General features: G+C 34.5%; 1 protein-coding gene across 9 annotated transcripts in view; it reads right to left on the reverse strand.

Annotated features, from left to right (window-relative positions):
• Window positions 1–3075: 3075 nt before the first annotated feature.
• POLK (DNA polymerase kappa) overlaps window positions 3076–14826 on the reverse strand; it is a 66398-nt gene continuing 54647 nt past the window's right edge. For all 9 annotated transcript variants that reach the window (XM_025437430.3, XM_025437431.3, XM_035714337.2 and 6 more), the window contains 5 exons: window positions 11569–11665; window positions 9461–9632; window positions 6762–7691; window positions 5829–5871; window positions 3076–5651 (listed from right to left, as the gene is read on the reverse strand). In XM_025437430.3, coding sequence (XP_025293215.1) covers window positions 5567–5651; window positions 5829–5871; window positions 6762–7691; window positions 9461–9632; window positions 11569–11665 — 1327 coding nt within the window. In that variant the 3' untranslated portion in view covers window positions 3076–5566. The remainder of the gene's footprint in view (window positions 5652–5828; window positions 5872–6761; window positions 7692–9460; window positions 9633–11568; window positions 11666–14826) is intronic.

The following is a 14826-nucleotide window of genomic DNA, read 5'->3' on the forward strand; positions in this document are numbered from 1 at the left end:
TTTATGAGAGAGAGGGAGAGAGAGGCAGAGACATAGGCAGAGGGAGAAGCAGGCTCCCTGCGGGGAGGCCGGTGTGGGATTCGATCCCAAGATCCGGGATCAGACCTGAGCCAAAGGCAGACACTCAAGGGCTGAGCCAGGCGTCCCTGTATTGAGTTTGAAATTATAATAAATTTAAGATACTGGGGTTAGCAATAAAGTGTAACACTATTTGAAGTTTCTTGTGTCTCTTTAAGCAACAATTACAATATAAGACTATCATTAAAAAGAAACAAAGACTGTCATAAATTACCTCACATTTGTAAGGAGAATAGTTCAATATTAGGTTTGCTTAACAAATGGAATTATACTCAGTACTTACCATAATAACATTTGAGTCTTTTTTTTTTTGAGTTTTTCTTGAACAACTGTTAACCCAACTGTTTTGCTTTGTATTACAAAGCAGAAGTGGTTATCCCTTAATTACACAACAAAAGGACAGTCTTTTTGCTCTAGGGAAATAAACACCATTGAGCTCTGTGAAGTTCACTAAAACCCTACCAGCACCAGGTATGTTCAAATCTAGTGCTACTTTTCAAAATGGAATATTAACTTTTAAAAAGTCAGCACTAGGGGCAGAGTATTTCCAAAATGGAATATTTCCTCAAAAAGTATTTTTTAGCCTTTCATTAAATAGTACTTTTTGGAGCTTTCTTCCAAATACTTCCAAGCCACCCCAAAACGCCTTAGTAATAAAACATTTATAAAGCAAGCCATTGGGCAGCCCGGGTGGCTCAGCGGTTTAGCGCCGCCTTCAGCCCAGGGCCTGATCCTGGAGATCTGGGATCGAGTCCCACATTGGGCTTCCTGCATGGAGCCTGCTTCTCCCTCTGCCTGTGTCTCTGCCTCTTTCTCTCTCTCTGTGTCTCTCATGAATAGATAAATAAAATCTTAAAAAAAAAAAAAAAAAAAAAAAAAGCAAGCCATTATCCAAAAAAGGGAAAGAAATGTTCTGGAAGGCCCAACCCTTCAGGGCCCACCCAGTGTGAGAGCAGCCACCTACATCAGCCATCGCCCTTTCTTCCCAGAGGAAGACAGTAAGATAGCAATAGACACCACTCTTTGGTTACATACAATTTATTCATTTATAGGTCATCAGATAATAGTAACACTAAGTGCCAGGCCGTATACTTCACACTTAGAATTCAGAGATCAGTGAAATAGTCCAGGATCATCCTAAAATCTAGTGGGTCAAGACTGCAGCAAAGCCACAGCAAAGAATGTTTTGGTGTCCTCACAAAGAAATAGGAGAACAAGGGAGTGGCCAGTTTTTCTAGAGGGCAGGGACCCTCTCCTGAAGGTGGCTCCTGGGCTGAATTGAAAGATGAATAGTTGTGTTTGGTGGGAGAGCGCGCAAAGGGGCATTCAGGAAGCACATTCTGGAGACAGGGAGCAACCAAGCACCATACCAGAAGGGAGAAATAGCTTGGTCTATTCAGAAAACTATAAGCTATGCAGTGTGACTGGATTGGCCTTGAATGCCAAGCTTGTGTTTGGCATGTATCATGGACAATGATATGTGGGGGCTAGCTTGTATTGGCTTGCAAGTGCAGGTTGTTAAATTTTCAGTAATTTTGTGAACTGGCTTTTATCATGATTTGGGTCACATATGAACAAGAGTATATAAAAGGTACATGTGCAATTTAAAGAATATTTTTAAGGTAAACCTTTATGCAATCAACCATCCAAGAAAGAGAACACTGTCAGAATCCCATCAGCTCTGTGTAGCATTCCTCAATCACATTTCCCTATCTCCCCACAGAAGAAATCATTATTCTAACTTTCAGGACAATAACACACTTGCTTTTCTTAATAATCTTATTTCATATGAATAAATCCTTAAGACAACAGTTTCAAATGCTTTGAACTTTATATAAATGTATTCATGCTTTACTCCAGAGTGTTCGTGATGTTCATCTTTCTTTTCTTTTTTCTTAAAGATTTTATTTCAGAGAGGGAGGGAGAGGGAGAGAGAGCATGAGTGCATGCAAGTAGAGGGAGGGGCAGAGGGAGCAGGATAAGCAGATTCCCCCCTCCTGTACAGGGAGCCCACTGCAGGGCTCAATCCCAGGACCCTGAGATCATGGCCTGAACCTAAGTCAGACACTTAACTGACTGAACCACCCAATGATATTCCTCTACTTTCTGATTAGCTATTTCCTTCATTTTTACCACTGTACAGAATTCTATTCCTCGAATATATATGAATATATAACGGTAGAATTAAATTAATATTTATTTTCCATTTTTTGCTATTATAGTGCTGCTAGGAGCATTCTTGTACATACTTCCTAAAGAACCTATTCAGTAGTTTTCCCGAGACATTGTATCAGGGCTCTGGAAGGAAAAATTATATTTTGAGATGAGTTTTTTTATTATTTTTTAATTTTTTTAAAATTTTTATTTATGATAGTCACACAGAGAGAGAGAGAGAGAGGCAGAGACATAGGCAGAGGGAGAAGCAGGCTCCACGAACCGGGAGCCCGACGTGGGATTTGATCCCGGGTCTCCAGGATCGCGCCATGGGCCAAAGGCAGGCGCTAAACCCCTGCGCCACCCAGGGATCCGAGATGAGTTTTTTTAAAAGGCCATTTACAATGGTGTGAGAAAACCATAAGAGATACTGCAGTACCCCAAAACTAATAAGAGCAATGCTCTGTCGCTACCCCTAAGCTGAAGGGGTGAGGGAAGGAAAGGATTATCAGAACCTGAAGACAGGAGGCACCTGGCTGTGTCGTGTAGAAGAGCGTGTGACTCTTGATCTCAGGGTTGTGAGTTGGAGCCTGACATTGGATGCAAAGATTATTTAAATAAATAAAACTTAAAAAAAAAAAAAAAACCCGAGGAGAGAGTAGAGAACAGGTCCCACTCAAGGGACCTAACCAGCTCTAGATGATCATATAAAAAGGTACATGTGGGAATAAAATACCCAACTTCATCTTCTTTTCTCCCTGAAATCTGTAGGTTTCCCATTGTCACAGCCCCTTACTAGCCATAAAGCTGAGTCAAGGGTCAAGAGTAAATCTGGAAAACAAATGGAAGATAACCAGCAAAGGAGTTTATTTAAGAGTGCAATTGTTGGGTTGTTAAATGTACATACCTGTCAAACATACTGAAGAAGAGCAAACTGTTTTCTAAAGTGATTGTTTTCAAAGTTGAGTTCACACTGTTCCATATCATCACCAAAATTTAATAACTTTGGATTTTTTTCATTTTTATGAATCTGGTAGGGATGTAATGATACCTCTTTGTGATTTTATTTTTCGTTTCCCCATGACTAATATAGCTGAGAATGTTTTCATGTTTCCCGGCAGTCTGGATTTCTTTTTACGTAAAGTGACACTTAAAGTCATTTGTCCAAATTTCTACTGGCTGTCTTTTTCTTACTAATATATAGGAGTCATTTATATCTTCTAGGTTATACATTCTGGATACTAGTTTTGGGCAAGTTACTTATGTCACAAATATGTTCTCCCAGGTGGTTTCCTGTATTTTCACCTTTTGAGTAGGTAAGATCATAGATGCTTGTTCTTTGTAGTTTTGCTGTACTTCCTAAAAATACCCCAAAGCAAAATCATAATACAAAGTAGATGAGTTGGGGCAAGCCTGTTGGGACCCCTCTCACTTCTGAGAGCTTTCTCTGTATCCTCACTTAATAAAACTCTATTGGGTTACTCACCAAAAATAACAGTAACAAAAACAAAAGTAGATGAGTTGGATACATTAGATAAAACAGAAAAGAATATGGAGACAATTCTGGGCAAAGAGGATCAAAGAGAAAGAATCAGAAGTAGGAAAAGAGTAGAAAAGTAAGGAAACCATTTTTACTGGTTAAAAGATCAATTAAACACATCCACTTTTATTTTAAATTATTATTAAACATTACTAAATAACATTCAATTAAATGAATCATCTAAATTAAAATAATTTCCCATTTACTCTAAAGTTGAAAATGCAATAAAAATAAACCTGAGGCAAGACAGGAACAACTAAATATGATGCTGTTAACTTTTCAATGCATTAAATCAGTACTTCACTGAACTTGATTTTGTAGACTTTAGATACACAAATCACACAAGACCCACAGCTCTACAACTCTGAATTCACCATAGCATATGATAATATTAGGCCTAAGACTGGGCATGCTAATAAATATTAAACCTAATTTTAAACAATCTAGGAATTTCAAGTCAAGTTACCACTTTGGCCAAAGGCTATATAAGATCCTAATTTAACCTATTCCTAAAATACTATGTCTTCATAAATTTAGATAATGAGCTATAAAATATGAAAAGTAGGAAAAGAAAAAACAAAAATATAAGAGACGAAAAATTCAGTTCCTTAAAGGAGTAAAACAAAACGGCTTCCATCTTCATGTTTCCATTAAATAATTGTTTTTTGAAAAAAAAATTGTATTAATAGCACAAAAGTATTTGGAGTAACTACTGAAGCTACTGTCTTCTTTCATAAATATTAATAAAAATATGATAGAAATATAAGTAAAATAAATGAGATATTCTCAAGAAATGAAATACCACCATTTTAAAGACCTACAAATAAATTTAATTGCTTTGAATCTTAGACTAAATATTTTTTAAAGTGAACCATGTGCTTACTCATAAGCTAAAGGAATTCTAAGTAAAAAAAAAAATCAAATGGATAATCCTATTTTAAACAATTCTTTTAACACAGAAAATAATACTCTGATACTATTTCCTGAAGGTAACAAGACCTTCATCCTTGTTCTGCCAAGCTAATATTCTTCATAGAACTTATGATAAATTTTAATTATGAATGCTCATGAGATATCTGAAGATACTAGGAGCTAAAATATGAATATACAAAGTCGTAGAAGTTACTAAAACAAATATACTGGTCTAGTACCAATAAAGTGGCTCAGTGCTGAAAAATTCTTTTTTTTTAAAAAAGATTTTTAAAAATTTATTTGACACAGAAAAAGAGAGAGATAGAGTGCAAGCATGAGCAGGAGGAGGGGCAGAAGGAGAGAAAGAAAATTCTCAAGCAGACTTCCCACTGAGCACAAAGCTCCATGCAGGGCTTGATCTCAGAACCCCTTATGAATCAGATGCTTAACCTTACCCCACTAAGCCACCCAGGTGGCTCAGTACTGAAAAATTCTTATGCTAAACTAGGTTTGTGTGAACCTGAGAGCTCTTATAAATATATTTTTAAAAATATGTTTTTATATTCACTATAAAACATGATAAAGAAACAAATCACTTTCTGATTCCATTCCTAATTTCTCATTTTAAAATTATCTCTAACAGGACCAATTTCTGATTGATATATAATAGAAGTGAAATTCTCATGGTTATCCCAAAGGTGTTTACAGAAGTTAATTAGTACATATTCCAAATTCATATAAAGGAAATGTCATTTGGGGAGGAATTATTGCACTTGCCTTTCACTACATGAATCCATAAACTTAATGAAGAAGAAGAGATTCATTGATTATAAAATAACAAGTTTCTATCAATAAAACGTTCAGTGAGAAAATGTTCAATGTTCATTTAAAAAATACATCAAGAGTGTGTCTGGAATTGTTTGGTTTTGTTTTCTTTGATGCTGAGTACTTTGTCATCAATCCCGGCCTGAAATAGAAAAGAACACACAGTTAAAATGCAGGAAGGTATTTTTAAAATGTTTTACAAATCACTGATTTTTAAAATTTTACTTGGTTCATAAGAACAAATTTCAACATCTATAAATTAGACCTAAAAATATAACAATTTTATAGCCAGCTTAGTTAAAACTCAAATTAGCCATACCTTTTTGGTTTTGTTGCAGTCTTCTGCACTCTGCCTGAGTTATCTTTAGAGGAAGAAAAGTCAAGAAATTCCATAATGAACAACATGAAATAATTAAAATGCTGTATAAAAAGCTAAAGCTGACTGATTAGAGATAATAAAAACTCCTTTAGTACTATATAATTCATATTGAGACACATCAAAAAATAACTTTATTGCCTAATTTCTTTGTAATTTACTTATATTATTAGTATTTCTCTTAATTTGTTTTTTTTTAATTTTAATTTTGAAGTTGGTCTTCAGTTGGACTACCAAAAAACAAGTTAGAGAGGCTTTCTGGCTGTGTGATTATAGTTATTTACCACTCCTTGGCAAAAGTTCTCTGAAGGACTTTCTTTTTTTTTTTTTAAATTGAAGTATAGTTGAGATATAATGCTGTATTAGTTTTAGGTGCACAACATAGAGATTCAACAAGTTCATACATTATGCTTATCCTCACCACAAATGGAGGAACCGTCTGTCACCATATAGTGCTATTATAATACTGTTGACTATATTCCTTATGCTGTACCATTTACCCCTGTGACTTACTTATTCTATAGGAATTTTGCCTTTGGTTAGATTACTCAGCTCCCTCAACCTCTGAGTTCATTTTGTGCTAAATCAAGCCCAGAATAGTCTTCCCCAATTTAAAATCTAATGGCTTCAGGTAATTCTAACCTATGCTAAGGTAACTAACATTTCCCTAAATGGCACTGTACACAACCTATCCCTTTAACAGTACGTGCTTTAAATTTAACAACAATCTCAATTTTATTTTAATAAAACAGTCTTAGAAAATCACTTTCTTTAAAATGACTGTGAACTGTAATTCTGAAACAAATAATATATTATAGGTTAATTAACTAAGTTTAAATAAAATTGAAAAAAAAAAAAAAAAGACTGCAAACTCACCAGTACTTTTGGTGTTTTCTCTGGGTTGGTTAGCTAGGTTAACTTTATCCTTTCTCAGTTCCTGGATAATGCCCTTATTTAAGCATACATCCACATGCACATTGAACAGGGTAAGATCTGAAGTCTTTTGTTCTAGGTTACAAACAGGACAAACTAGAGCTTGTAAATAAGGCTGGGAGGATTCTTGCCGACTTAATGACGCAATATCTTCCAATGAAACAGTAGAGGAAGAATTCTGACAACATTTTTCAATATTAAATGGTTTACTTGGAAGACTAGCACATTCCTCTTTGCTGTGCTTATCACTTAAAGCATCTACACTTTCTGCTTTAGCTGGGTTATCTTCAGTCTCTGGTAGCTCTATAAAATTGATTTCTGAATTCCTCTGATGGGTTTCATAATCCTGTTTCTCACTCTGTGAGAAAGAAGGATATACATTTTCTTTCTTGTTAACTTCTGTAGAGGAAGCATGTGAATGTGAGAACACGCTAGAGATTCCACTGATTGAAGGTCCATCAAGACATGCATCTACATGTTTATTAAAGGCTTCTAGACTGATGCTTCTTTGCTCTCTAAAGCAAATGGGACAAGTAAATATCTGAGAGTTATTTGAATTCTCTGATGTTTTGAGATTCTCGTTCATCTTCTTCTTTAAAACTTGAAATGAATGTGATGTCTGTAAACTTTGCTTATCCACAGCTTCACATTTAAATGTGTCTTGGTGGCTCCAATTCCTTTCTGATCGCTTTTTATCAAAGAAACTCTTCTTATGAGACATTTCTAAAGATTTTAGAAACTGATCTTTGTCAGTTTTCTCTAGTATACACCCAGGGGCTGACTGAGATTGGTTTCCAGCCTGTAAGAAGCCAATGATGCTCCTTTGTTGGTGTCTCTTGTCTTCTTCATTGGGAAAACTAGATAATCGTACACCTAAAAAATCAACCACAATTAATTTTGTAACAAAGCCAATTCACTCATAATCCATAAAAATATTTTGCATAATACTGTTATGACATATATACAAAAGTATGTTTAGTGAAAAATAAGCAATACTGCATATTTTCTGAATTAAAGTATGCTTTTTCAAAATAAGTACTTTGCATGAAACTTACTTTCCTTTATCAAACTGGATATCACTAAATAGTATCTGTTGGGAGGTAGCATGATTATATGTCTTTCAACTAATATCTGACATAAGATACCATTAAATACCAACTAATTGGAGTCAACTTCACACACTCTAGCTCTTTTTGCCCAGTAGGCTTTGTTTTTTATAGCAATTTTAGGTTTACAGCAAAAGTGAGCAAAGAAGTATAGAGGTCCTACATATCCTCTGCCCACACCATGCAAAGCCTCCTCCAACCAACATCCTGCACCAGAGCGGTATGTTTGTTACAAATGATGAATCTGTGTTGACAACAACATTAACACTCAAAGTCCATAGTTTACATTAGGGTTATTCATGGTGTACATCCTATGGACTTTGACATGTGCTTAATGATATGTAGCCACCATTATAGCATCATACAGAATAGTTTCACAGTTCTAAAAATTCTCTGTGCTACACCTATTCATCCCTTCTCCATCTCCTATCTTTGACATCCACTCATCTTTTCACTATCTCCACAGTTTTGTCTTTTCCAGAATGTCATAGGGTTTGAACCACACAGTATTTAACCTTTTCAAATTGGCTTCTTTCACTTAATAACATACATTTAAGGTTCCTCCATGTGTTTTCATGGCTTGATAGCTTATTTCTTTTACACACTGAAAGATATTCCATTTTCTGTCCCAATTTCCATTCACCTACTACTGAAGGACATTTTGGTTGTTTCCCAATTTTGGCAGTTATGAATGAAGCTATTATAAACATCTGCTGTTTAGCTCTTTTAATCAACATACTTTATTCAACCAATTACAAGCGTGTGCTATGTTTCATATATGAAAGTATAGCTAATGATTCAGTCTTAGCAGTAAAGTTGGCATCTGGAATGCTTATCCATGTACATCCTCTCACCCAGTTCACTTTAGGAAGTTGGTTTGTTTATTTGTTTACATTGTGGCTGTAGGTATGGTTTTGTATTGTGACAATCCCATGTCTATAATTCTGAAATTTAAAAAGCTCTGAAAATCATAAGCAATAAATATAAGATGACTGAATTGATATGAGGCTATTTAGAGTCTTTCCAACTTAGTGTGAATATTCTCTTGTTTTGCTACAAAAGCATTAGTGTGAGGGACGCCTGGGTGGCTCAGTGGTTGAGCGTCTACATTCGGCTCAGGGTGTGATCCCAGGATCTGGGATAAAGTCCCATATCGGGCTCCCTGCATGGAGCCTGCTTCTCCCTCTGCCTGTTTCTCTGCCTCTCTCTCTCTGTCTCTCTGTGTCTCTCATGAATAAATAAAAATCTTAAAAAAAAAAAAAGAAATCTGAAAAGTTTTAAATTTTGAAACATAAGTAGTCCCAAGAATTTCAGTAAGTGGCAAGGAAAAGAATAACTGCAGTTGGTTCTTATGGGAATTAAATTAATGAGCATGGTTTCACATACATCAGGTTCTAAGAATTAAGAAAAATGGAAGTATAGGTACAACCTCCTAAATAGGTTTAAGAAATAAAATGAAGGACAGAATACTTCCCAAGTTGATTTCTTTGGGAAAGTCTAGCAGATTTAAGAAAAAAAAAACAAGAAAAGTCATACCCATAAGTCTTAATCTCAAGGGATGTGGAAAATCAGCATCAATTTCTGTTCTTAGCAACTCTTTAGCAATAGCAAATATTTCTTCTGTAGTAGAAACAACAGATGAAACTGTAGATGCACGAGTTTTTACCTCAAAATTTACATTCTTCAGTTTAATGGTAACAGTTCTACCCTGTAACAAACAGAATACGTAATATGCAGTTTTCTAACTTCTAGAAAATAGTTATTTTGTAGTTTAGAAAAAAATCAGAAAGATATCTTATATACATATACTATAGAAGTATAATCAATTATTTATAAAACATGGTAATGAAATCTATCCAAAAGAATTGAGATATATAAGTAATTTAAAAATTCAATTTTAGCCAATAATTATTACTCCCCTACTCAAATGAGTTTTTATAAAAGAAGTTTTTATATAAATGGCAACATGAAGTGATCATTTTTCTTTTTACTAAGTCTCTTTTAGAATTCAGTACCTAAAAAGAGAGGGAAAAAAAGCTTCTTAAAGAGGTCTCCATTGAAAGGGTCTTGCAGATAGCTCACACTTACTGTGTGCCAACTATATGCCAAATACTATGCTAACCCACTTACATGTAAGAACTCCCTTTACAGTTACTGTTTAATGGATACAGAATTTAAGTTTGGGATAATGAAAAAGCTCTGGAGATTCACAGTGGTGATGGTTGCACCATATGCACATAATTGTAACTTAAAAATTGTTAAAATAAAAAATATTTACTACCTTCTGGAAGTTCTGAGAGTGGGCTGACTTACTGACTCACTTCCAAAGAACAGAATACGGAAAGGAAAAAATAGTGACTTCACAGTTCAGAAGCCTAGGAAACACCAACTTAGGTGACAAAGGTTAGTATCACTTGTGATAACTTGTAGTTACCATACACCTTGATAGAATGTAATGAGGACACTTCACCTCTGATATTTTTTCTAAAAATCCTTAACCCTGGTCTAATCATGAGAAAAACATCAGCCAAACCTAGATGGAAAGACACCCTGCAGGATACCTGGTTAATACTCCTTAAGACATCAAGATCATGAAAAACAAGGAAATACTGACAAACTGTTAAAGATTAAAGGGGATTAGGAGACATGACAACTAAATGCAATGTGGTTCCCTGGACTGAACCCTGCAACAGAAAGAGGGCATTAATGGAAAAACAGGTAAAATCCAAATAACATCTGGAGTTTAGTCATAGCGATATGCTAAAGTCAATTTCTGAGCTTTGACAAATGTACTATGACAATATAGCTAAAATAGTATGTTAATAATGAGTGAAACTGGGTATATCAGAACTCTCTATATTATCTTTACTACATTTCTGTAAATCTTAAATGATTCTAAAATTACAGGTTTATTAAAATTTTTTTTAAATCAACTCTTTCTACGTAAGGTATAAGAGAGAAGAGTTATAAGAAATGTATGTAAAAGGGAGGTAGAAAAAAAAGAAATATATAGATGTTCCATTCTTTGTAATAACCTTTACTGGTTTTTTTATTTTTTTGTAATAACTTTTGAATACCTTTGTATCACACTTTGTAGTAACCCCACCTATGGTTTCAGAATTTGGAAAAATATTAAATATGGACTGTTTTGAGTAAAGATTATAAAACAGAAATTTAAAGCCTTTCAGGTTTTGTTCTGAATGTGTTAAACAACATGAAACTAGGGCCTTGAAACCAAGCGCCTATTCTAGAAAGTCATTGTCCACCAGAGAAAAACATTAAAGTATGGTAGGAAAGAAATTTATAATAAGCAAATAGAGTTCTAGAGACATCTTTAACTTTGTCTTATTCTCTAATATCAGTATAACTGATTTTGAACTTATTCAAATGTACTCCTGAAGTAGTAATAACTCTGGAGTTAGTCTGGAGCCAGCCCACCCTTGTACGTCGCTTCTTCACTCAATGATCTTATCACAGGCCTCAATTATGGGTCAGAATTGAATTTGTCTCTACTGAGGATGGGAATATTCCTTTCTAATGTTTCTCAGTTTGTACTCAAATGCAAAACCTAACTCTTCCTTTATGGTCGCATTTTACTATCAAAAATTAAAAAAATCTAAGAATACCACATTAAAATAAAGTACCTTTAGTCCTTCTTTCTGCAGATCTTGAGCAAGTTCACTGCAAAGTTCCTGGCACAAGTTATACTGTTCTTCTGCTTTACTTATCTCACTGAATGTCCTAGAAAGACAAGAATGATTTTGGTGCATAGAGTAAACTGTAATTTAGGAATGATATAGTTTGTTTAAACAGCCTAGCATCAAGTTATATTTTCTGTAGTACAAAATAAAATTTTCAGATGAACTAAGATATAATTAAACATCTAAAAATCTACCTAAATAATTGAAGACCATTTATAGTCTAATTAGCAAAGGTATATTTGCTTTATCTATAATATTTTTTAAGTTGATTAAAGTCTGATATATCACATCACTAAGAGGAAGGATAAAAAACATGATCATCTCATTTTAATGAGATAACAAATCAATAAGACAAAAGATAAAAATATATGATCATCTCAATAGATGCAGAAAAAGCATTTCACGAAATATAACATCCAATCACGATTCAAACTCCCCACAAAGTAGGTTTAGAGGAAACATTTCTCAATATAAGAAAGGCCTTATACGAAAAACCCACAGCTACATCATACTCAATGGGGAAAAACTGAGAGCCTTTTCCTTAAGGTCAGTAACAAGACAAGGATGTCCACTCTCACCACTTTATTCAACATAGTACTGGAAGTCTTAGTCACAGTAATTAGACAACATAAAGAAATTAAAGGCACCCATATTGGTAAGGAAGAAGTAAAACTTTCACTATATGCAAATAACACCATACCATAAAAACCCAAGATTCCACCAAAAAACTACTAGAACTGATGAATGAATTCAGTAAGATTATAGGATACAAAAATCAATGTACAGAAACCCATTGAATTTCTATACACTAATTTTCCAACAGAAAGAGAAATTAAGAAAACAATCCCATTTGTAATTAAACCAAAAATAATAAAATCCCTAGGAAAAAACCTAACCAAAGAGGTGAAAGACCTGTATTCTGAAAACTACACAGCATTTGTAAAAGAAATTAAGAAGACGCAAACAAATGGAAAGACATTCCATTCTCATGGGTAGGAAGAACAATTTTTGATAAAATGTCTATACTACCCAAAGCAATCTAAAGATTAAATGCAATCTCTATCAAAATACCAATAACACACTTAACTATAGGGAACAAACTGAGGGCTGCTGGAGAGAAGGTAGGTGGGGCCTGGGGTAACTGAATGATGGACATTAAGAAGGGCACTTGATGTAATGAGCACTGAGTATTACACGCAACTGATGAATCACTAAATAATACCCCTGAAATTAATAATACACTATATGTTAACTAACTTGAATTTACATAAAATCCAAAAAAATACTAAAAGCATTTTTCACAGAACTATTACAAACAACCCTAAAGTTTGTAATGGAACCACAAAAGGCCCCAAATAGCCAGAGCAATCTACAAAAAGCAAAGCAAAGCTGGAGGTATCCCAATTCCAGATTTCAAGTTACACTACAGAGCTATAGTAATCAAAACAGTATGGTAGTGGCACAAAAATAAATACAAGATCAATGCAAGAGAGGATAAAGTCCAGAAATAAACCCACAATTATATGGTCAATTAATCTTCAACAACAGAGGGAAGAATACACAATGGGAAAAAGTCTCTTCAACAAATGGTGTTGGGAAAACTGGACAGCTAGCTACATGCGAAAGAATGAAAATGGACCATCTTGTTATACCATACACAAAAATAAACTCAAAATGGGTTAAGGACCTAATATGAGACCTGAAGTCATAAAAATCCTAGAAAAGAGCACAGGCAGTAATTTCTCTGACATTGGTCATAACATCTTTCTAGATATGTCTCCCAAGGCAAGGGAAACAAAAGCAAAAATAAACTATTTGGGACTACATCAAAATAAAAAGCTTCTGCACAGCAAAGGAAACAACCAACATAACCAAAAGACATCCTACAGAATGGGAGAAGATATTTGCAAATAACATGTCTGAAAAAGAGTGAGTGTTCAAAATATATAAAGAATGAGACAACTCGATACCAAAATACCAAATAATCCCATTAAAAAATGGGCAGAAGACATAGACAGACCTTTCTTCGAAGAAGACATACAGATAACCAAGACACATGAAAAGATACTCAACATCACTCAGCAGGGAAATGTAAATCAAAACTAAGATGAGATATCACCTCACACCTATCACAATGGCTAAAATCAAAGACTCAGAAACAATAAGTGTTGGCAAGGATGTGGAGAAAAAGGACCCTTTTGCACTGCTGGGGAGAATGCAAACTGGTGCAGCCACTCTGGAAAACAGTATGGAGGCTCCTCAAAAAATTAAAAATAGAAATGCCCTATGATACAGTAATCACACTACTGAGTATTTACCCAAAGAACTTGAAAAGGGGTATATGCACCCTGATGTTTATTGCAATAGCCAAACTATGGAAACAGCCCAAGTGTTCATTGATTGATGAATCGATAAGGCAGATGTGGTATGTAAATACATATAACATTATTCAGCCATTAAAAAAAAAATAAAATCTTGCCATTTACAAAGACGTGAAGGGATCTAGAGAGTATAACACTAAGCAAAATAAGTCAGAGAAAGGCAGATACTGTATGATTTCACTCATATGTGGAATTTAAGAAACAAAGGGGAAAAAAAGGAGAAAAATGAAAAAAGAGACTTTTAATTACAGAGAACAAACAGATGGGTTACCAGAGGGGAGATGGGTAGGGGAATGGGTGAAATAGGTGATGCTGATTTAGAGTGTATACCTATTTGATGAATACTGAGTAATATATGGAACTGTTGTTGATCACATCTGTTGTTTCTTGTGTTGTTGATTTTAGCCATTCTGACAGGTGTGAGGTGGGATCTCACTGTGGTTTTGATTTGTATTTCCCCGATGCCGAGTGATGTTGATCATCTTTTCATGTGTCTGTTGGCGATCTGTATGTCTTCTTTGGAGAAATGTCTATTCATGTCTTCTGTCCATTTTTAATTAGATTATTCATTTTAGGGGTGTTGAGTTGTATCAGATCTTTATATATTTTGGGTACTAACTCTTTATTGGATATGTCATTTGCAAATATCTTTTCCCATTCTGTTGGCCCTTTCTTAAAAATATTAATATAGTTAATATTAATATTATTGTATGCTAAGCAATGTTCTCAATAACAAAAGATAAAATGGAAGAAAAAATTCATTAAATAGGGCAGTACTATCTCACTTTTGGAATCTTCCTCCTCCTCTTTTCCTTTTATG

Source organism: Canis lupus, chromosome 3 (genome assembly GCF_003254725.2).
Source record: "Canis lupus dingo isolate Sandy chromosome 3, ASM325472v2, whole genome shotgun sequence".
Lineage (NCBI taxonomy): Eukaryota > Metazoa > Chordata > Mammalia > Carnivora > Canidae > Canis > Canis lupus.